This window comes from Pteropus medius, unplaced genomic scaffold (assembly GCF_902729225.1).
Source record: "Pteropus medius unplaced genomic scaffold, Ma_sr-lr_union100, whole genome shotgun sequence".
NCBI classification, from domain to species: domain Eukaryota; kingdom Metazoa; phylum Chordata; class Mammalia; order Chiroptera; family Pteropodidae; genus Pteropus; species Pteropus medius.
The window spans coordinates 166,664-190,430 of record NW_024350919.1 but is presented as its reverse complement, the minus strand read 5'-3'; the positions used below and the strand labels follow the sequence as shown (position 1 = coordinate 190,430).

The following is a 23,767-nucleotide window of genomic DNA, read 5'->3' as shown; positions in this document are numbered from 1 at the left end:
GGGCTTGGGGCACGGGCGCTGGCAGCCAGAGCGGACCGTTAACAGCCGCCACGGGCGTCAGTTGCCTGGGGCAGGCGCGGGGTCCAACCGGACAAGACTCCGAGAGGGCTCCGCAGACGCCGCCGACCGCCAGCGAGGTGACACGCTGAGCGCACGGCCATGGCGTCGCCGCCCACGCCCGCGCTGTTGCTGCTGCTGGCCCTGCTCCTGCCCGCGCAGACCCGCACGGAGTCCACAGACACGGAGCCCACCCCGACAACCACCCCGATTCCGGGGAGCAACTCGTCGGCTAACCGGCCCCTGCCCGGCATCGAGCTCACGGCTGGCGCCCCGCGCCCTGCTCCCGGCCCGCTCGCCCTGCTGGTCCCGCCGGCCCTGCGGCTGGTCCTCGGGTAGGCTCCCCCGCACGCGTCCAGGCCCGCCCGGCGTGGACATGGAGCGCCAGCCTCCACTCCTTGCCGTCACTGAAAGAAATGGAGCCGGGAAAGAGAATCCCACCGCGACTGCTTGGCAGCAAGTGGACGCAAAGGTGACACCTCCTGCGACTCCGTGACCAGACTGATAGGAGACACAGCACCCCAACGAGTTCAAGATGCACCCGGAACTGTGGGTGCCGCAGCTCTGCCGAGCACAGCTAAAGCTATCTTACCATTACCTGGGTTTATTAAATTCATAAAGTCAAAAAGTGAGTGGGTGGCGTGCCGATTGCTTCGCCGTTTGGGGGTGATGGGCTGCAGCTCTCTCAAGCTGGCAGTTTTCTGGGAAGCTGGTGGCAGCATTTGACTCAGGGACAGTAAGTGACAGGGGCTGGCATAATGACGACAAAGCACGTCTGCACCGCTAAACGCAGGCCTAGTCGGCCAGCCTGCATCCCACTTCCCCGGTTCCTTTCCCCTCGACACGGGAGCCCTGGAGTCACGTTTAACCTGACTGCAAGACGGGAGGGACACAGGCCCTCACGTCAATCTCAGGTGCTGGGTCCTATTTCCACGTGCTGAGTAATTCTTACAATTTAATGGTGACTTCCTAAAACGTGTGTTTAGATCGCGAACGTTAGGTCTGGAAGGGAGCTAAACCGTGTTTGGCAGAGGCGACTGGAAGCTGGCTGTGGGTAAGGTCACACGAGTTTTATGCTGCTGTTGTGCACGTGTCCCTGTCTTCACACACCCACACGGACTCCTTCCTGTCAGTATATTTAGACAGTACCTGGGACGAAGCCTAGAGCAGCGTCTGGATGGTAAATGTAACGCGACCATCAAGGCTCAGACCCCTCTGTACGTCTCTGGTCCATGGTCACAGCCACTCCACTATCTAGCGGGGGCCTTCATGACCCAAGACGTGTCAGCCTGAGCAGGCACCACAGACGTGAGACCAAGGATGGCCACGTGTGTCTGCACTGCACACTGCTTGGCAGTTATGCTCTGATTTATGAAAAATGATAGTGTTTTGCATTGAACATAAATGGCAAGTTATTTTTTAAAGGTTCACAGAGCTGCAAAAGAGCCTGACGTAACAGGTGTACTCCATGCGTTAAAGGCTGGCCAATTACAGCCTCGTCGGACATAAAATGACAACGCTGCTCCCGCACAGAGTGACACTTTCTCGGTCACTGCTACCACCACCCATCAGAGTAACACTGAGCTAACAACCCTTAGGAGACCCCGTGGCCATCAGATGGTCTGAGGCTTAATTTTAACCCCAGCGTCTCCCGGCTTTACCTCCAGAGCCTGGAGAAGCCATTTCTGGCTCCACCTGCCTGCAAGTAAAAGGACTGAGGGACTTGTTTAGTGGGGAAACTGTCACCAGAGTGGGGCCTATCATTTCTACCCCAACAGGGAAGATGCTCAATCAGGCCTGTCAGCCTAAAACACGAAGAATGACCTGGCCTTATCCCCAGTTCCCAGGCAAAGGCAGCGAGGCTCAGGGACAGGGGCCAGCTCCTGACTCCCTGAGACCTGCCCTCCAGGAGGCACTTGCCATCCACAGACACTGTGACAAACGCACTGCACACTCAGTCCTCGCTGTAAGGAGGCAGGGATCAGAAGGTCGAGTCACACCACCGGTCAGAGGCAGGGTCGGGACGACCCAACCGTCTGGTTCCAGAGACCAAGCCAATCACCATGTCCCTTGGCTGCCTCTCAAAGCTGGGGAGCACCTCCATAAGCAGGTGGGTCGGGGGCACCTCGGGCAGCGACAGTCACCGCGGAAGAGCAGCGCAGAGAAAGCGGAAGGAGGGTCGAGCGAGGTGGCCAGGAGCTGGACCCGCAGAGTGGCCGGAGGGAGGCTGCAGACAGGTGGGAGCTGGACGGTGGGGCATTGGTGGCCTAGGAGTAACAGTTTCGCCACAGACGCAAAGGCGGGTGCCTAGGAGACCGTGAGCGCGGGTAGGATGAGGACGCTGGCCGCATGTGGGGGGCGCTGAGGGAAACCCACGGCGGGCCGGGAGGCGTCCGGGGTCAGAGCAGAGAAGGGGGAGTGATGTGGGCCGCAGGGCACAGGAGAGACATGGAGACGCAGGTGCCCAGGTAGAAGGTTCGTGTGGGACAGCGGGCACAAAATGTGCTGGGGACTTGACGTGACAGCGATGAGTCTAGGATGACTGCCAGGTTTCCAGCGACTGGGGAGCGTTGGCGACATTCGCTGCCAGGAGAAAGGGCAGCAAGTTTATAAAATGGTTGATGCCAGATGTTCAGTCTGAGACGCCTGCGAAAGGTCGGCTCAGAGAGGGAGGTGTGACAGGCTACCTGGCAGGCCGGGGGATGAAAGGCCAAAGCGAGGGACGCCGTCCACTGCCTGCGTGTCACAGTTCGCACATCCCAGGCCGGGCTGCTGCTGCCCCTCCTGCTGCCATGCCGGATCCCGCAAAGCACCGCCTCCGTCCCACTGCCGAGTCCCCATGTCCAGTCTGCCCCGCCTGGACCCCCACCTGCCCTGTGACCTCGCCGCCTGCTTGCGCGGGGGTGCCCCTCCCACGCCCGTTCTGCAGCCAGCACCAGAAGGCCTTCCACACCACAGCTGACGTCAGACCCTGCACCCGACTGCGAGTACGACAGGCTCGTGCGTCCGGCCCACAGGCCCGCCTCCGGCCCTCGCCTGCATGCCCGGTGCCCAGCAAGCCGCACGAGCTGGCCTTCGCCTTCCCAGCGAGCCTCTGCCCTTTAGTTCTGCTCGCGGAGAGCGATGCTGTGAGCATGTCACAGTGGGGACAGTCTCTGTGAGGGGCCGAGGGGCGCACTCGCTCCTCCTGACCGACAGGCGCTGCGGAGAAGGCAGGAGAGTCCGTCCATTCCCACCCCTAACGTGCTGCAGGAATCGGGAAGGACAGCGAGCCCGGAGAGGAAGCCGTGTGGGAACGTCTGCACGGAGGCGGGACCCGCACCCTCTCGGCCGGCTTCCCCTGGGCGTCTCCCCAGTGTAATCAACCTCAGACACCATGAAGGGGCTCCCAGGAAGCGGGGGTGGGGGGTGTCGGCAGTTGTCCCGGAGAGGTGGCTGGCAAGGGCCATGTGCAGGGAGGGACCGTCCTCTGCTGCCTCGGGGGGCTGCGTGAGGATGGTGGTGGCAGCCACCCCAGGGGCAGACGACAACGACAGAGTGGCAGAGGAGCAGGCAGGGCTCCTTCTGCGCCCTGTGGACAGAAGCCAGTCGCTGCTCCTGCCAGCAGGGGGAGCACGGTCACCGCTGGAGGAAGGCCCAGCCCGCCCAGTCCGCCCAGCCGGCCTCCAGCTCCTCTCCTGGCCTCCACTGGGGACCACAGAGACCGTGCACTCAGGTCTCTGCACAGAAGGGGCTTGTCCCTGCGAGGGCACCCCACACTGTCCCCAGCCATGCCCATCACCAGGTGGGTAAGCTGGTCTGATCTGGGATAAAAGATTAGCAAACCTGGATGGCCACAGGTGCCCCACTCCAGGCATTTTTATGTAAAACGCCCACGTCTGATCTCCACTCGCGGTCACAGTGTGCGGGCTGCCAGCCCGTGGGAACCTGAGACGTGAGAACTGGGTGCTAAACAGACCCCAGCACCGCTGAAGCCCTGGTCCTCTCACACAGCCCCCTCGTACGAGGCCTCCTGCTGACGTGACCGTGGGGACCCAATGCAGCATCACCCACTGCCCGTCTTGCCCCCTCACAGTGCCTGACCTTGTTGACTGCCCCAGCTGTCCCAGTCAGTGACCAGAGGTGGCCGTGTGGCACTCTCCTAGCCCATGGGACGGGAGCTGAGGATCCCAGCAGAGATCCTGGTAGAAACACGGCCCCTCCCTGCTTCTCTGCTTCCTGCCAGACACCAGGCCACAGCGGGACAGCCTCCACCTGACTGAGGGGCCACACGGAGAGCAAACAGCACAGTGGAGACGGAAGGGGCCAGAAGCCACTGTCCCAGCCCCAGACTGCCCGATTCTTGGTGCAAAGGGCCCAGGAGTTGAAGCCACACCAGCCAGATTTTCTGCTATGAGCCAGCCCTGACGCCAGCCTGGTGCAGGTGCTGTGGACAGACCTGCCACCAACCTGGAGCCGCCAGTGACCAGGATGGCCTCTGGTCCAGTGCAGAGGGACAGACGCGTGCAGACAGAGACAAGGACGTCTAAGTGCTCATAAACCGGGGGCACGGACAAGAATGACACGGGAGGGGGCTGGGTGTGCACAGGCAGTGAACTGGACATGGAGGAGGGGCCGGGGCCATCTGGGAGGAAGCGTGCTTCCCGCATTGTGACCCATTGCGACCGGAGTCGCCAGAGGGGCGGCCTGAAGAGACACGCAGAGGGGGCTGCGGCGTCGTCGGGAGGGGGCTCCCTGGGGGCCAGGCCAGACCCAGGAAAGCCAGAGAGGCGCCCCCGTGGCCGAGCGCATTCCAAGGAAGACAGCGCGGGACAGGGGCAGCTGGCAGGCCTGGCCAGGAGGTGGGGCCGGGCCGAGAGGCAGAGGACGGACGGTGGCTGCGGCCACGAAGGAAGCAGGGCTGGGCTGCAGTGACGGTGTCGGGGGTCACAAATGCAGCTCTGAGCTGGCACGCGCTGGGCGAGAGCAGGGGCACAGCAGGATGGGGGCACAGCCTCTGGGGGAGGCCGGCGGGAGCGGGAGGAGGAGAAAGACCAGCCCGGCTCGGAGGTGCTGTCGGACCCCGCTGGGGGCCTGAGAGAGACAGGGACGGGATGGCGGCCATAACCTTTGACAAAGACAGGTCAAGAGTGACTTAGAAGAGCCACTTCAGAGGGACAGTGAAGCCAAACCCAAGCAGATGAGAGATTAGGACGGTGAGGACAGGTGTCCAAACCGGGAGAGCCCAGTGCAAACAGCAGTCACCTTTCTGCAGACAGCCCCCTGTCCTCCCAAGCCGAGGTCCAGGCTCCACTCCGAGTTCTCAGTGTATGTGTGTGCGTGTGACCCGAAACATCCACGTCGGCACCACCAGACATCTCTGTGACAGCAAGGTCCACGTCTTGTGTGCTTGCACCCTCTCCCACCCTGTCACAGAGCCCCAGGGTGAGGGACTCTGGGGAAGATGGGCCGGGAGGGAGGGAGAGCCACGTGGACAGAAAGCCTGGGACTGCAGCCTGAGGGCCTGTGCGTCCGCTCGGGCACAGGATGTGACTCAGACAGGTGCTCGGGTGCTGCTGCACAGAGGGCGCGTCCCCACAGGTGACCGCACCTGCACCCGGCAGCAGTGCGTGGGCCTGATGGGCGTGGTGCCAAAACAGAAATAAGCTGCCACCAAATCCATCATTCAAAAGCATCCTGGGGAATTCACCGAAAACTCAACAACTGCCCAGAATGTTTCGTAAGGGTTTCCAAACGTAAAGGAGTGTCCAGAGAGCGACCCAGCATGGGCCCGGTGGGCTCGCATGCGGGAGGCTCAGCCCTCAGGAAGGGCCGGGACAGGTGGCCTGGCAGGGCTGTGACCGCGAGTCGAGGAGGCGCGTTGAACCCTGTGCCTTACACCCGCCAGGGAGTGGCGGGAATGCTTCCTGCTGCCTCTGCATGGCACGTTCTTGTATTTTCCTTCTCAAAAGAGCCTCATTTTAAACACAAAATCACCAAAAACCCATCTTGTGATAGAGAACATTACACATCACATCAAAATCCAGAAACCGCCTCCTGAAGTTTTGAGTGAGAAGGTCACGACCAGGCAGAGCCACACACGCACCCAGGTGAGTCGTGAGGCAGGCAGCTAACACACCACTGGTGAGCCGCGGCCGTGGGGGTGGCTTCCACCGCACCCGCCATCCTCCGAGCAGCCAGGTGCCGCGGCTGTGCCGGGACACGCGCCCAACCCTGAGGGGCTCAGCAGGGCAGGTGACAGGTGTGCCCAAAGTGACAGTCGGGCGGGCGGGGTCAGCGGGTCTGGACTGCCTTAGAAGTTTTAAAAAAGACAACAAAAAAGAGCGAGGCCTTGCCCGGCAGCCTGCCCCAGGCCATCAGCTGCCGAGCCCCGCGCTGCAGCCGCAGACGGTGCCGAGGCGCAGGGCGGGGAGGCCAGGCGGGAGGACGCTGCTGTGTGCATGCGATGACGTGATGGCAGCTGTGGCGCGAGCCCCTGTCCTCACCCCAGGACGGGAACTGCGTCCAGAGCAGTGTGAGTCGGACAACCACTCTCTCTCCGCCCCAGAAACAGCGGTGGGAGCTCCGGGAAGCCCGCGATGGGGCAGTGAGCAGGCCTGGACGGCCACTGAGGCCCGCGTTCCGGGGCGACCCTGAGCCGCTCATTGCTCCGACGCTTACGGGACGAGGCTTGGCTTGTCCCGGTTCCGAGCTGCTGTCAGGAGCAGTCTAGTCTGACGTGCAAGTTCACGTGCAGGTAAGCACCAGGCCTCCACCTGTAAAATCCAGTGCGAGCACTATGGACAAACGACTTTTGGTGAGTGCTCCTGGACTCTGGTTCTGGGATGGAAGAGTCATCTGCAGATTACAACTGGACTCCTGGAACCGTCACTTTCAAAGATCAAGTCCACGGCATAACTACACGAAAAGAGGAAAACATTTATTCCCACGAACTCTCCTTCTGTGATGTTATTTCTTGGCGTTCTCCGTCGGCCAGGGGCAGTACGGCTGAAGGAGCAGGGCGGGCCAGCTTGTGCATCCCCACAAGCAAGGCCAGAAGCCACCAACGAGGGGGCCTTCGTGTCTCTCTGCCCGCTGAGCACAGACCCAGGCCGCAGAAACGGTGCCGAGCAGGGTCAGGCGAGGAAGGGACGCGCTGCTGGCTTTGTCTCGGCTGAGGGCCAGGCCACACCTTCTGGACGGCTGGCCAGCAGCTGCGTGACCTGTCCCTCCTCAGAAGGTCCTTCTCTGCAGAGGGGACGCTCGGGGCCAGGGGACAAGCCTGCTGGCCTGCAGAACTGCAGGGGGGACCGGAAGCTCATCTGCAGATGACAGTCCAACTCCAGAGACAGTGTCACTCCGCTCGGCGTCCCCAATTGCCCCACTGTTGCAAATCTTCTAAAACAGTAACCTTTCCTAATTTAAAAACCACCACATTCGATTGCTTTGCCTTTTCATTGTGAGAATTTAGTCCAAGGAGAAATCATCACATACACAGTTAAGCTGAATGTCAACTCGAATCCAAGCCAGGGAATCCGGAGCTGAAGCAGGAGGAGCAGTCAGAGTAAATCGGGTTGATCCGAGAGAATGGACACCGGGGGCGAAGACAAGCGGGCGTGTGAGGGCAAGAAACTCGACAAGGGTCACACTGGAGACACATGACTTAGACACACGCGGACCCCGCCCCGCGGAGACACAGGCCGCGTGACTTTATTCACCGCGACATCTTTGGCATCCGAAGTATCTGAAACACAGTGGGAACTCAAAACTGCTTGCTAAAGGACTCATAAATAAGGAATGGAAAAGGCTTAACTTACAGCGCGAGGACAGGAGCCCGTGAACGCAAGGTGCTGGCGGCCCCTCGGGCAGAGGAAGGCCGCCGTCGCTGAGCCCATGTGAGCGCCCGCACGCTGTGTGGGAACACGGCCCGAGCGGCAGTCACAGGTCAGATGTGCGGTCAGCCACTGAAGGGCGCTGCGTGCCCTGCGCTTGCTACCTGCAAACCCAGTGGCCAGGGCAGCTCTTTGGGGACAATGCACAGAGGAGGAAACAAGAACGACTTGAAAACAGGCAAACTGGGCCTTCGGGCCAGGAGCGAGGCCATGATGCTGACCCGGGAGGTGGGAGCGCTGACTTGGGGGGCATGAGGGAGCCCCTGGGTGGTCGTGCGAGCTGGCCCGGGGGCGCAGACGCGGACGTCACCAGGCTGCGCAGGGACTTCCAGGGCCGGCCGGCGCCGGCTGAGGACGGGGGCTGCTCCGCCTCCAGGAGCCCCGTGAAGCAGCTGGCAGCTTGAAAGAGGCGAGAGCGAGAATCCTCGTGCCATGGACACTGGCAAACGCCACAAATCAGGCCCTTCCCGTCCACCCCGCCCGAGGAAGCCAGCTGTCACACATGTGCCAGCAACCCACTGTGGACACCTTACAGTGTGTGAACCACGTCCCAGAGGAGAAAAGTCTGGGAGCTGAGGCAGGGGGGGACTCGCTGTCACAAAGGACGAGGCAGTAGGATGAATAACGAGCTGATGCTTCAGTGTGTTGCACACCGAGTGGGGGGTTTCCTGCGGAGAAGCGCGTGTGGAAAGGTTCTAGGGAAACGGGCCGCCCTGGCAGGCCTGCCGGCGCCGCGGAGCCCCTCGGACCGCGCGGGAACAGCGCACCCCGAAACCCCGCCGCCATCGCGGGGGCGTCTGTCGTGAAAGCCTCGCGGCCCGGCCGAGGCTCCGGCAAGCACGGACAGCCCCGCTCGGCGAGGCAACACGGAGGCCCCGGCCGGTCACAGCAAGGCGAGCGCTGCTGAGGCCGCCACCACCGACTCGGGCGCCACGTCCGGCCCAGGATGGGGGGACAGGCACGAAGGTCACAGAGGAAGGGGCACGTCCGCACCACTAGGCCCCCTGCCAGGGACACAGATGACAAGCGGTGGACGTGATCTACACAGAAAAGCCACCGCTTCCCACACGGCGCTAAGCAGCAGTGACGGTGCTGGAGGCAGGGGTCGGCACGGGTACAAGTGGCGCTGCTGGCCCCGGGCAGGGCACGCGGCGGGAGCGGCAGCTGGACAAAGCACCGGACCCCGACCTCGGAGGCTGATAAGCTCGAGGTGGAAAAGAGAACAGAAAACGCTAGAAGAACCCACAGCGGAATGGCCGTGGCGGCAGAGAGCGTGTTCCCTGACGGGGCCCGATCCGTCACCGAGGGGGCCTGGGGTCCACGGTGTCCAGGGACGGCTCCCAAGAACGCGATTTAAGTGTTGAATAAAATCTGCATTTTCTCCTCGAAGGAAAAGCTACATCTGAACGTATAAAGATGTATAATTCCTCTTTGAACAAAAAGCAAACAAAATCAAAAGACCACGGGTGACTTGGAAAACCACAGCAGCCACGTGAGCAGCGCCCCCGTGGGAGGACGGGGGTCCCCGACTCAGCCTCCCTGCGCACGCGCAGCGCAGCAAGGCCGCCCGTCTCGCTGCGGCCGGGCGTGGCGTGGGCTCTGCGCGTCCTCCCTCAGCTCTCCACTTTGTAGCGGTGTCTTCGAGGCTGAAAACAGCGCTGAGGTGCCGGACGCCCTTCACCCCCGCTGCTGACGCGTGTGTCTCAGACGCACGGGCCCCGTGGCCAGTGTCAGCTCACGCGCAGCCCCCACCTGAATCCACAGCTTTCCCCAGGGATGTCAGCGTGTCCCCATCCAGAACCCTCGGCGCACGTCACAGCGGTGTCTCCTTAGGCTCCTCCGTCCACCCTCGCCTGTCCTGAGGACCTGGACGCTTGGCAAGCACTGGTCACGTGTCCTGCAGGACGTCCTCTGCTGGCGCTGGCGCCCGTGCCTGTGTACGTGTGCTTGTGCACCTGCCACAAGGACACCAGAGAGATGATGTGCCAAGCCTTGGGGATCGCAGGCCAGGCAGCGGCCTGTCTCGTCAGAGGCACTGCTAACCTGGGCCACCTGGGGAAGGTGGCTCCTGCTGGTCCCTCCTCCAAAGGGACTGACTTCGCCCTTTTCATAACTAATTGGGGAAGGTCCTCTTCGACGAGGCCGCTCTCCGGTTGCTCCTCAAACTTTCGCCCACTAACCTCGGTACCAGTCCCGGGGTCTCGCCTGAGTGACCCTGCTGCGGTGCCGGCTCTCTGGTCCCCCTTGTCCACGCTGGTCAGCTGGCACCCCCCAGTCAGGAGGAGTGTCCTCTCCATTTGCTCACTGCTGCCTGTGCCCACTTAGACCAGGCGAGTGAGGACGTCCAGCTCGCCCTGCCAACCGTGGCTCAGTACTGTCCTCGCTCACTGCCCAGGGACTGGTCCAGCCCGGCCACCCCCTCCTTCCGGCCGGCCCTGTGCCCCTCGCCATCCAGCCTCTCTGAGCCCCTGAGTCCGCACCACCAGGCAATCCGGCCACCCCTTCCCCAGGGGCCCTGCTCCTCCCTGCTGGAGGGTGACGCCAGGTGTGTGCAGGGCTGCCGGCCGGCTCGGGAGACAGAGCCAGGTGTGGGCACACGCACCCCGACACCTGCCTCTCTGCGAGCTGCCCACCGGGCTGGGTGGTGCACCCGATCACGCTGACACCACGCGGGCCCTGCAGCCCGGCCCCCTCACGTGACTCCTTCCCGGCCCTGCGTCCCCGGGTGTCCGGCCTGCTCGGTCCACGCACACGGCCCCGGCCCCACGAGGAGCAACGCACGGCAGCAGGGCGTAGGTGTGTACGGGCGCTGCCTCCGTCTGGCAGAACCCAGTGAGAACCCAGCCAGAACCTCCAGTCAGAAATCCAAGCCTGGGTGGAACACCGCCCCCCAGAACCCAGGCCAGAACTCAGCCAGAACTCCCAGTCAGAACATCATCCTGGGCCAGGAACTCCCAGTCAGAACACCGCCCCCCAGAAGTCCCAAGTGGGAACCCAGCCAGAACCCAGTCAGAATGGAGTCAGAACACAGACAGAACCCAGCCATCAGAACTCAGTCAGAAGTACTGTCCCACAGAACCCACAGTGTGTGAGAAACCTTATGAGAATCCAGTCAGAAACCCAGTGAGAACCTAGTCAGAACAGAGTCAACCCAGTCAGAACGAAGTCAGAACCCAGCTGAACCCAGTCAGAACGTGGAGTCAGAAATCTAGTGAGTGCAGCAACGCAGCCGCAGCTCAGAGTCAGAAATCTAGTCTGAACCCAGTCAGAACCTAGTCAGAACGCAGTCAGAATGAACAGAACCTGGTCAGAACCCACAGAACGCATGCAGTCAGAACTCTGAAGCCAGAACTCCAGTCAGAATGCAGTCAGAACCCAGTCAGAACAGAGTCAGAACCCGGTCAGAACCCCAGTCAGAACGCAGTCAGAACCCAGCTTCGAACTCAAGAATAGAACCCAGTCAGAACCTAGCCAGAACGCAGTCAGAACCCAGTCAGAACAGAGTCAGAAACCCAGTCGGTTCCAGTCAGAACGCAGTCGTAACCCAGCTGAACCCAGTCAGAATGCAAAGTCAGAACCCAGTCAGAACCCAGTCAACAGAATCGCAGTCGGGGAACCCGTCAGAACAGGACAGAACCCCAGTTGTGAATTCAGTTGCAGCCCCCAGAGTTCCTCCTCCCACCTGGCTGCATTCTCCTGCACCGGGCCCCTCCTCCTGTCCCGTTTCGGGTCCCCCGCGTGCTGGCTGACGGGAACGCACCTCGTCTTGGGGTCCGTGAAATGCAGCCGAGGCTCCGAGAGCCGGCTGTGCTGGGGGTCTGTCTGCTCAGAGAGGCGCCCCGTGCTCCCCGCAAGTCGCCACCTTGGTACCGAGTCGCTTCGGCTCTGCTGACCCCCGTCCCTTTGCACGCTGTGCAGACCCGCACGTGTGTCCTCGCACCCCTTCCTCCTACGGGCGAGGCCGCACGCCCCTGGGTGCTGCACCCTGGCCACTCCCAGCATGTGCTGGGGTCGCCTCCCGTCTGCGTGCAGACTGCCCCCCTGCACCCCGTCTCTGTGGTGGGGTCCCCTGCACCCCGTCTCTGTGGTGGGGTCCCCTGCACCCCGTCTCTGTGGTAGAGTCCCCTGCACCCTGTGTATACAATATTGTTGAAGTCCTCTGCACCCCGTCTCTGTGGTGGGGTCCCCTACACCCCATCTCTGTGGTGGGGCCCCCTGCACTCGATCTCTGTGGTGGGGTCCCCCACGGCGGGGCGACCCGAGCTGAGCCCCCTCCCCTGTGCAGTGGTCAGTCGTTGCCACGTGAGCCTGCAGCGTGGGCGGCTGTCAGTGGAGCGCGGGCGACGCAGGGTGCCCGCGTGGCTTTGCAGGCCGGCCGGGGCCTCCATGACACCTAACGGCTCTCACTGATGTCCCCCTCTGTGGAGTGACAGGACGTGGTGCTGCTGGGAAAGGGTTCGTCTGTGGGGACCTCAGGGGATCTCCACCCAGGCCGGGCGCCATGGCGAGAAACCCAACAGCCTGCGTGTGACCTCACGACCTGGACGTCTCACCCAGGAGCAAGCGCCCCTCCCCCCCAGGAAGCCGCACGCCACCCCGGACACAGGCCTGTGCCAGCCACGTGGACGAACGCTTCTACCCTGCGCCCCGCCAAAGCTGCCGTCACACAGCACGTGACCACGCAGAGGCGCGTCCGCCCACGTCCAGGGCGGCGCTCTTCGGGCCGAAGCACACGAACGACTCCGAGGTCCACCCCGGTGAACGGACAAACGAGCCGTGCCAGCTCCACGCCACGGCGCACAAGCACCAGCTCAGGGGACGAGCCACGACCCTGCTGTGACCCGCCCGAGAGAGAAGCCCGGCGCGGACGCCTGCGCGCTGCCCGGTCCTCCCACACGCAGCGTCAGCACAGGCTCCGTGAGGGGCCCGCAGACCATGAGGCACACGCGAACGGGCACGAGGGACGTTCTGGGCGACGGCAGCATTTTAAAGCGACTGTGGAAGTGGCCGCACAAGGTGAACCCCGGGGCGGCCGTCAGACAGAGGCAGCCCCCCAGGACCCTCGCAGCACCTGCCCTGGGCCCACACCCTCCCACGCCCTGGAAAGGGGCCGCGCAGCCTCGACCTGCTCGCCGCGCCCGCTGGGCCGGGTCTCGACGGTCGGCGAGGCTGTGGGGATGGAGTCGTCTGTGGCGGGTTACACAGACGACACCACGAGCTCTGGCCGTCCATGAACCCCGGGCACCTTTCCCAGCCTACGTCCCCTTTCCTGCCGCATGGCTGGCAGGGGGAGCCGCCTACACTCACCGAGGACCCTACCTGCTGGCGCCACGCGCCCAGAGCTGGCCAGTGGGACCGGGCGGGACCCGAGGGCGGACGAGGGGCTGGCACGCATGCCTCGTGCTCGGAGACACCTGCCAGAGACGCGACACCTGCCCTGTGAGTGTGACTGCCCTCAGTCCCCCCACAGTCTCACCAGAGGAACGAAACCGAGGACCGGAACGCTGCGCTGTGAAGTCGCCAGACGTGTCACTCGCTTCTGTGTGTGCGGGTGGAAACCGCCCGCCACCGACCCAAAACGGCAGAAAGGGAAGCGCCACGGGTTGGAGTCCGGCGTGGTCTGACCCCGCCCTGCACCGTGCCACACAGTCGAGGGGACACAGCTCGCAGTCCCAGCACAGACGTTCTCAAGCCACCACTTACAAAAACCAGCTGAGACTGGATGGAAGTGACCCTCTCATCGGGGTTCAGTGACAGTCAAACCAACGTGGAACTCTGCAATCCCGAATCACCGCAGCTCAGACTCCGCTGATTCACTGCTGTGAGCCCGCGTCCGCCCGGACGAAGAGTTTTAGCCGCGACCCCCAAACCAGCTCCCACTTGCAGCGAATAACTCTGTTTTCCGCCTGTGCCGCCACCGTCCTGGAGCTGCCCGTGAGGTTTCCTGCAGGAGGCTCTCTAAATAGGCAGACGGCTCCTTAACGACAGAAAGTTTTAACACAGTAACAAAGGAAGGACAAGCCTCTAAAGCAGCCGTACTGGGACAGGTTCACGGTAAACCTCAGGCTGATGAATGACTCAAGAAGAATTCTGAGCATCACGGGGGCAGACTCCTACTGTGAAAAGGCATCCAATTCCAACAGTCACAACTGATAAACACGCACGCGACGTGAAGGCCTCATCCGCATCTAGAGGGAGTGGAGCAAACAGCCGAAGCATGGCAGCCTGCACGTGACCACTTCCCAGTTCCCAGCGACCGCGGGCTGCTGGCACTTAGCTGGCCCAGGCCAAGTGCCTGCAGGAGCCACCTGGGCTCCTGTCACTCTCCATGTAGCGCTCGAGCCCCACGTGCAGCCGCCCCGACTGCCTTCCTGTGCTTGGTGACATGCCTTGGGTGACCTCCTTCCCAGTGACCCAGTTCCCTGTCCTCCCCCAGCCAGGGCACACAGAGGGCATGCATGCACGTGGAGGGCATGCACGCACGCACACACTCACCCTCACACGCACACACTCACCCTCACACGCACGCACTCACGCATGCACTCACACGCACACACACACATGCACACACGACCGCATCTCGAGAGAGAGAAAGCCCAGAGAGCCAGTGCCTGGCAGAATCGATTCCTGAGACAGGAAGAAATGGGATGGAGGAGGTGACGAGGGCGGGGGCTGTGCACAGCTGCTGGCTCTGTGGCCTCGTGCACACGGTGAGCAGCTCCCTGACACCTAGCCCCGCGGCCATCAGCCCAGCCTGAGCGAGGCAGCACTCGGAGAGGGAGAGCCAGGGCAAGCCGTCACCAGCCCAGGCGGATGAGGCCAGTGATCGTGGAGGTGCACAGACCACACGGCGCCACCGCAGACCTCTGCGGCCCGGCCCACCTGCATGCCAACCGCCTGCTCCCGACTCTGACGGCAGAGCCAGGCCAGCACGATGCTGCAGGCCACCGATCTGGGCTCGCAAACCAGAGAACGACCCCTGCTCGATTTAACTCACGAGGAGCAACACGGGCTGGCCCCTGGGCCTCGGGAAACACAGCGGGGGACCCTGGAGTCTCAGGATTTTTCACTGGGTCAGAACCCGTCACCCCGCCCCCCTCCTGCCCCCTGACCCGCCTGCCTGCCGGCCCACACCTCACCCCTTTCAGCAGTGCCCCGGGTCAGAGGGAGGACAGGACAGTCTGTGCCACGTGCTCGCCTCTTGTGGACCTTAAGCGCAGGAAGTGAGGTGGCATCGCCCACGTGTAGCCCGGGGCAACGCTCTGGGCAATGACCGGAGATCTCTGAAGGGCTGGGCACTGTTTGTCCCACGCGGTCTTCTAGAAATGGAGGAATTCCGCCTGGCACCCCTGACTCGACCTGCATTTGCCCCCAGAAACCCTCGCGGCTGGAGGGGCAGCGGGCGAGTCCAGGGCAGCGGGATGAAGGCCGCAGGTGCCCAGCGCCGGCCATCCTTCTGCTTGCTCCTCCACACAGCTCGCAAGGCCACGTGCCGCTGACGCTGCAGCCCGCGCCCTCCACAGTGGGACCGAGCGCTTTCCTTTTCATTTGGCTGCTTTTCTGAAACTTCCCAGAATTCGTCGAAGTGTTCTCTCTTCTCTCAAGACGCAGTTATGACCATCACGTCTCTGTCACAGACCCTGCTGCTGCTTATGAGACCGAGAGCATGCTTCAGTCACATGCGGCCAAGAAAGGGGTCCGAATGGGGGGGGGGGAGGGAGGGAGGGAGGAGGAGAGGAGGAGGAGGAAGGGAGGAGGAGGAGGAGGGAGGAGGGAGGGAGCCATTTTCTCAGGTTGATTATTTTACTGTTTTCAAGAGATTCATTTACTATATTACACTTTATGGTTTCAGAACAATTTTCAATGTTTTGTAAATGTTTCTACTCTACAAAGAAAAGCATGGAAATCTGGAGATCACACAGACATATGGGGCGTAAGTAGATGCCTGATTCACCACGTACAATGGGGGGGGCAGGCAGAGAAGCACAGGTTTTCAGAGGCAAACACCCCACCCAGGTTCCACCGTTTACCACCAATATAAAAAGGAAGAAAAAGCAACTCGTTCGTTCGGCAAACACAGGTGACCGCCTACTATGCGCCAGGCACTGTCCTGAGATAGAGCAAGACCCCTGCCCTCCAGGGGGGCTTCCCGTCTGCCTCTGAGCAGGCTGAGGGGACGGGGGACAGGGGCGGGGAGGTGGGCAGTGGGGCGCACATCAGGAGAGGGGCTGAGGGCAGGAGGGATGCAGCCCAGGAGGGGCTGCGGGCGCAGCAGGAGAGGAGGCCCAGGAGGACTCGGAGACGGGGCAGGGTTCTGAGCAGGACGGTGGCCGATCCACTTGGCCCTGGCTGCCGGTCAGCAGCAGATGGGGACAGGCCGAGAGGAGAGGAGGGGACACCTGTAAGGAGGCGACTCAGGTGAGTGAGGCAAGCCTCCTCGTCGAAAAGAGCAGCTGCGGGTGGCCCAGGTAAGGCAGCCGCCCGTAACCAGCTTGAGGACTGAACCAGGTCACTGCGGCCCCTCCACAGCCGACACACAGGGAGAGCCGACAGGCGTTACCTAACGCTGCCCGGCTGTCCCGGGGAGTCCCTGCTGGACAGCGGCTCCTGACCTGCAGCGGGGGTGCGACCTCCACGTAGGACTCGTGAGGAACAGAGACACGAGACAAGGGCGCTCAGTCACTCGCTGCCGGCCAGACCTCATAGAGGTCCTCACGCCTGTGTCACACGCACACGTCACCATCTCAGAGACCACGTGCAGGTGTGCGCAGATATTCTGCACGTCGCACAGTGGGGACAGGTGACTCACGGATGCAGATGGTCCAGTCTCAGACAATGTCCACGACCGAGAACGCCTCTGCGGACGGCAGCTCAGCCCCCAGAGCGGCCCCTTTCCAGACCGGCTCCGCTGAGAACAGCCGCCTGCTCCCTCCTCCGGGCTCCCTGCCCCCTCCGGCCCTCTCTTTCCAGCAGGAGAGGCACAGCCAGGCCTGCCGGCTCTCTGTCACCTTCCAGCACTTCCCCTGCCCCTGCTGACGAGGCAGGACGCAGGCTGCTGGCCCCACTACCCCGACAGCAGGGCCCAGCCCGCTCCTGCCTGAGGAGCTCACCCTGGCCCCCGGGCCTTGGCACAGCTCCCCACTGCACAGCCCTGTGGAGTGCGGGCCGCGGCAGGAGCGCCCTTCCCCTGACTCGCCCATGACAGCCGAACGTGGAGGCATCAGCCTGCGTGGGCCCAGCTTCCCGTCGGGGGCTTAGCTCACAGAGGCGGAGGCCACCTCCTCCCCGTGTCCTTCCACAGTGACGTGCAGAGGAGGCACTCCGCGAAAGCTGTCCACGGGGGCGAGAGTGAAGGGACAGTGCGCCCGGCTGTCCCACCTGCCGGACCACGCCGCGAGGCGAGGAGAAGTGAGGGCGGCTGTGCCTGACCCCATGGAGTGGACCTGGGAGGACCGTCCTGCCCGAAGCAGAGCTCAAGCTCAAGTGGGCACGCGCTGCGGGCTGACACACGGGACACACTTCACCGTCCCCACAGGCGGCGTGGGCGCAGGCCGCGGCCCCACGAGGCGGCCCTCGGCCTGGACACACCACACCATCTCGCCCCCTCCCCACCCCGCACTTCGAGACACACTAAGTGCAGACTGGCAGTCCAGTCCCACTGGTCCCGATGCCACTGAATCTGGGGGGTGAAGGCGCCACCTTCCAGTTAAGCTAATGGCACTTTGAGGGGCTTGTGAGTTTTAATGAAGAAAACACCGTTTCCACATGCACCTGCCTGCGAGGTATCCAGGAGTGTTCCGCTCCGCAAGCCCACGAGACCAGAACCCGGGCCTGGCGGGGGACGACTCAGCACACGCCCCTCCCTCCCATGCTCCCTGGGAGGTGGCCCCAGAAACGCCCTGCACAGGACCAGGCGCCCCGTTGCCATGCTGCCCGGCTCCCGGCTGCGTCCGGCTCCCCGCCACGCGCCCCACACACGGGGCTTCGCTCTGCAGCTGTCGCCTTTGCCGACGCCTTATGAGCGGGTGCCCCATGGCCTTCCCTCCTGTCAGCCCCCAGCACGCCATGCTCCCCGCCCAGCACGCCATGCTCCCCGCCCAGCACGCCATGCTCCTCTCCTTCCAAGGTATCCCCACTGGGCCACCACCCCTCCAGCTTCGTCCCTGCTCTCCGGCCCCCCCTAACGTAACTCCCAGGTCCCCTGTGCCGGCGTTCTCCCCTCCTCCCTCCCGCCCCTCCCCACAAGGCCACCTGCCCCTTGTGAAAGCCAGGAGGCCCTGGCAGAATGAGCCGGAACGAACCACCCTTGGCCTGGGCCCCAGGCCACTAGCCCGTCCAGGTGTCCTCCTGCAGCAGGCCCTTTCGATGGGTGTCCCAGACCCCTCCTGCCGGGGCCCCTGGCCAAAAGCCCAGGCCCCTCACGCCCCCTCTGTGTGGCACTCGCTGCCCCGGCTCTGGTTTCCAAACCAGCCCTGAGCAAATGACTCCCAAGTTCATGTGCCTGGCGTTATCCAAACATCTGCACTCGGGTGACGGATCACGGAAACAACAAGCAGAGTAAACCCTCTCGAGTCCTGTTAGCGAGCCACCACTTGAGGCACTTGACAGGGCACCGCTTACCCGCCCAGCAGCCCTGGGAGGCGAGCGGCCACGTTTCTCCCTGGGCCGCGGCTGAGAACGGCAAAGCACAGATCACACAGCTTGGGTGACGGCCACGCATCCGGGACGTGCTGGGACAGGGACCCCACCGCACATGCAGGTCTGGTCTGCAGGGACCTGCCAGGAACCGCCTCACAGGTGCATCTCCACCAGCTCCGCCAACAACCCTGGGGTCCTTCCAGAATGTTCTATCTCACAGTCTGCTGGCAGACCTGACAGGGCTGCCTGCAAACAAGCCACAGTCCATCAGTGCTTGGGCACGCACGCCGCGAAGCTGACATCCCTGGCACTGGAGGTGTCGCATGGGCTGTCAGCCACCCGTGAGCACCGCCGCTCGCGCTCGGGCACACTCGAATTCGGCCATCACTCCTGGCGGCATGACAGGACACGTAGTGCCAGCAGGCCGGTCAGCAAATCTCTGAAGGATCCGAAACCCCTCAACGCCTGCAGTGCAAGCAAGGAAGTGTCCAGGCCTGCAGACCAGGGTGGGCGGCAGCCAGGAGTCGGCAGTGCTGGGTCTCAGTCACACTTGGTGACAGCACAGGGGACAACGCCATGGAGGGGCATGGCACCACGTCAAAGGCTGATGTGGAAGGGTCGGATTCTAAACATGAAGACACCTGAGAATTACTTTATCTCACTCACATTTTCTTTTTTCATGAAACCACCAGGGTGGTCTGATTTTATCGTCTGTGCCTTCAGTGAGTACAGGTAAAAGGAGGTGACAGGAAAGCATGTGTCACCGTCTAATTGGCAACATCCCCCTGTGAATAATAGCACTGCAACTGAAATCACGCTGCAGCTTACAAACGATGGCACCTTACGTGTGAGGACACACAGCACCGGGACTGAGCCACCTCTGCCTGGTCTGAGGCCACGCGTGGTCACTATGCGCCCTGCCACAGGGCCAGGTGCTCCGCCAGCCCCGCCTCGGCCGCTGCCTGTGGCCTCTCTGGGCCTGGTGTTTTACCCATGGACGATGGATAAGAATAGCTACCTGCTGGACTGCTGTGAAAATTTAATTAACACACATACAGCATTTATGCGGCCGGCATGTCACGAGCTCCGGCATGTCATGAGCTCCGAGCTCTGAAGGAACCTAAGCTGCGGAACAGCCGGAGGGAGTCTCTGTCCACGGGGAGCTTCGCGGGAAGGCACAGGCTCCCCAACACAGGTCGGGAGGGAGGTCGGCTGCCTTCCCACCTCACCTTCCTGTCACCGGCCTCCCTGCTGTCACCAGCACCAACAAGAGCTCAGGGCCCAGAGTCCCAGGCGCCTGCACGTGGCTGCCAAGCAGCACCCAGCTCCCTCCCTCCATTGAGCTCCCCGCTGCCCAGACCCGGGCACCTGGGACTTCAGGTGGGGCTTAATGTCCCCTCCTCCCTTAAGGGGAGCCGCAGGAGGGCAGGCAGCTCCCGCCAGCAACTACCTGGGCAGCCCTGTCAGTGAAGTGGTCACTGATGGCGGAGAGGGAAGCACAGTCCGCTGTGTGCCGTGCGCGAGAGAGATCCAGGCACCTGGGAGCCCCTCCCGCCCGCCCCGGCTTCACGTGCATCGTTCACAAGCCAGCCCGGGTTTCCTGCAGGCTCCTGGACACCTCACGCACATACAGGTGGGCAGCAGCCAGCAGGACAACCTCAGCACAGAGGGGGCAGTTTGATGCTAACCTCTGGACCCGGCCACTACTCTCTGCAGGGCGCTGGTTCCCTGTGCCCTCTCCACGCTCCCAAATGACACGCGTGTTGCAAAGAAAGTCTCTCAGGAAACAAGGAAATCTTAATGGCTCTGATGCACACTTTGTGATTCTCAGCTCTGGCCTTTCCTACCTCACGTTATGAACATGTTTTTAAAGTTTTTTTGTTTTTTTTGTTTTTTTAACACTGCCACTTCTATCACCAAATTATAGATTTGGAAATTCACACTTTAGAAAACTGACACTAAAAAAAAACAACTTTCCCAATCAAACTGGACCTCTCTAAGCTTTTCGGTTTCATGATGAGACCAATAATTTTTCTTAAACAAGTTTCGAATAGGCCGATAAGCGATAACTTCCCCCAGTAATCTCCTACCTAAGCCACGTGCCCCGTCCCATGGGCTGACCCCGCTCATCACCGAATAAAGCCCTGCTCCCTACAAGCCCTCCAGCTGAGGATTCTGACGACCAGGAAAAGGCGACTGGCAGGTTTCGCTTGTGCCCCTGTGTGGCAGTGTTCCCTGCCGCACTGCTTCTCCTGGCAAATATTAAAAAGATCATCAAAACCTATGCACGACTGTGTATGGACTCTGCCGCACAGAGTCCGCAGCCAGCCGGTCACCGCAGCTGAAGGGGACTGAGGGCCTGGGATGGAGACGTAGCAGCTTTTCTCATCTTTTTGTGATTTTTGCAAGTACTGTGTGCATGCTTATGTGTTTGTCCATAAATAAAAACGTTAATGCTATGCACTTTAATTTTTAGAAATTCATAACTAAAATTATAAATTTTATTTTAAAAAATAGAATACCACAAAAGTGATTAATAAAACAATCTGCCAGTTTTTGAACTTTTTTGATCTATCTTGTTCAGCACGGTGTTCCCTGGGGTCTAATACAAGGTGGGCCTAGCACGAAGCGGGCCATGAATAAGTGTTTACCAAATAAATCCAGTTTGCTCTACTCACTCACCCACCAGACAAATTCAGGCTTAAAGAATTTTCTGATTCCCCAAATCGAAAAGCAGCGGAAATGCTATTACACCAGGTGAACTCGCCAAGGGCCAGGGGGTTCAGCTGACGCAGTTATTTGCCGAGTGCCCCCTCACCTCCCAGCTCTGACTTCACGAGCACACGGCACCTCAGGCTCCGTGCCATCGACCTCTTGGAGCGGGACCGGTTTGCTTCTTCGCCACTGCCCCATGCAGAAAGGCCTTTCTCCTTTCCAGCTACAGCTTCGCGTGGTGAAGATGTGGCTGAGCATACTGAGTTTGAGGCCCCTCGGCCACGTAACAGGCATTACTCACAGGCAACGCATTCCTTCCGAAGCCCAGCCAGGCCCTCGCCTCCACCCGGGCAGGATGGGGCACCCAGCTCGGCGTGTCTCATCAACCACTCGACAGGCCCCTGCTGCGGGTGCCCGCGGGAGAGGCCCCTGCCCTCCGGAAGAACGCTGCACCCAGGCGTAGCTCACTGTCGGCCAAGGCAGAGCAGTACCACCAACCTCTCCCCATTTTTTCCTTCTCCCTGTCCCCCGGAAATCCCCAGCGAGGAGAGAGAAGAGTAGCCTCAGCCCCAAGAAAAGAAGGTAATCAAAGACACTGGCCGGGCACTGTCCTTGAGACAGCCCAGTGTTTCGGAAAATGCAGCTCTGGGTGCCACCTTTCAGAGGCGTAAACCTATGTGGGGAAATGTCAGAGGGCACCTAAAGGACGGAAGACGTGTTTCTATTTCCAAAACTCACTGATCAGTCATCTCAAGGAGAACACTGAGCATAAGGAAGCAAGTTTGATATCACGCTACTTTTCCGACGCTTGCAGAATGGAACGCTAACCATTAGGGTCTGTGTAAGAAGGAAACGAAATGCCTTTATCATAAGTAAAATCAAAACCGGCTGGTAAAAACATTAGCTGCCAATCAAACAACGGTGCGGGTCGCAGACGGATAAATCGGGGCTCAACGCGTTTTCTATTCTCTGGCACGTAAACAGGGACTCCAACACGTTTTAGCGTCCGCAGCCCAATGTGACACCTTCCCTCGGACCGTCCACAACCCGGTAATTTTCCTACTGCAGATGTGGACACGTCAGAAGTCACCTCGGCCCCCCAACCGCCCCAGTTTGTTCCGGATCGCGCCAGACGCCCAGCGCCCGCGAGAACTTCCGCGCCCCCGGCCGCCCGCCGCGCAGAGCACCCGCGCGGACACGGGACCCCCGGAGCGCACGGCTGAACCCGGGACGCGGCGTGCCCTCCCCGGGGCCCCCCACTCTCCGACCCGCGTCCCGGAGCACCGCGCGCGGACTCGGGGCCCTCGGGAGAGGACGCGGGGCCGACCCGGGCGCAGTCTCACCGCCGGTCGCAGCCTTCCCTCCCTGGGGCCGAGAGAATCCGGGGCACACGCGGCACTCCCCGGGTGGGAACGGGGCTGTCCCCATGCGATCTCCCCGCCCCGGGGGCGCAGCCTCATCCCAGGGCGCAGCGTCCCCTTTATTCCGGGGGCGCAACCTCTGCCTCCCGGGGCGCGGCCTCATCCCGGGGCGCAGTCCCCCCTCCATCGCGGGGCGCAGCCTCACCCCAGGACGTAATTCCCACTCCATCGTGGGGCGCAGCCTCATCCTGGGGCGCAGCTCATCCCGGGGCGCAGTGCCCCCTCCATCGCGAGGGGCAGCCTCATCCCGGAGCGCAGTCGCCCCTGCATTCCGGGGCGCAGCCTCACCCCAGGGCGCAGCCTCATCCCGGAGCGCAGTGCCCCCTCCATCGCGAGGCGCAGCCTTATCCCGGGGCGCAGTCGCCCCTGCATTCCGGGGCGCAGCCTCATCCCGGGGCGCAGTCGCCCTCCATCGCGGGGCGCAGCCTCACCCCGGGGCGCAGTCCCCCTCCATCCCTGGGCGCAGCCTGCTCTCCCGCGGCTCAGAGCATCCGGCGCAGACGCGGCGCCGCGCGGAGCAGACCCGGGGCCGTCCGGGACGCAGCCTTGTCCTGGGGGCGCAGGCTCCCTCCCCGGCGGCCCGGCCCGCAGCCCCTCCGGGCACCCCGCGGGAGACTCGAGGTCCTGCGGGAGCCGCACGCCCGGCCCGGCCTCCCCACCTGCCCGGCAGCGCTTACATAAACGCGGCTCCGGCGGCGCCCAGCGACGAGTGTCCGCCTGCGGCGTCCTCCCGCGCCCGCGCCGGCCCGCCCGCGCCCGCCTGCGCCCGCCCGCGCCCGCCTCACCTCAGCCGCGGGCCGCCGGGCTCCGCGCGGTGCAGACGCTCGCTCCGCTCGGCCGCCGGGCGCTGCGGCGCGCGAGCCGTGGCCTGGCGCGCCCCCGAGCGCGCCCCCGAGCGCGGCCCGGGCCGGCCGCCGCCTCAGCCTCCGCGCCCGCCCCCGCCGCAGGCCGCGCGCACGCCGCGGTGGGCGACGCCGTGACGCAGGACGTGCACGCACGCACGCACGCGCGCCGCGCCGGGGGTCCGCGGGTCCCGGGGCGCGGGCGGGGGCGAGGGCGACCTGG

General features: G+C 62.6%; 1 protein-coding gene across 7 annotated transcripts in view; it reads right to left on the bottom strand.

Moving 5' to 3' along the window:
• Positions 1-23,558, bottom strand: part of ADARB1 (adenosine deaminase RNA specific B1) — a 96,351-nt gene extending 72,793 nt beyond the window's left edge. The window contains exons 1-2 of one of the 7 annotated variants that reach the window (XM_039840064.1): positions 23,488-23,558; positions 22,020-22,118 (exon numbers count right to left, since the gene is read on the bottom strand). In XM_039840064.1, the coding sequence (XP_039695998.1) occupies positions 22,020-22,051 (32 nt within the window). In that variant the 5' untranslated portion in view covers positions 22,052-22,118; positions 23,488-23,558. Of the gene's footprint in view, positions 1-22,019; positions 22,394-23,133; positions 23,172-23,487 lie in introns of those variants that run through there. The other 6 variants (XM_039840067.1, XM_039840062.1, XM_039840066.1 and 3 more) reach the window with 6 other exon arrangements.
• Positions 23,559-23,767: the final 209 nt, after the last annotated feature.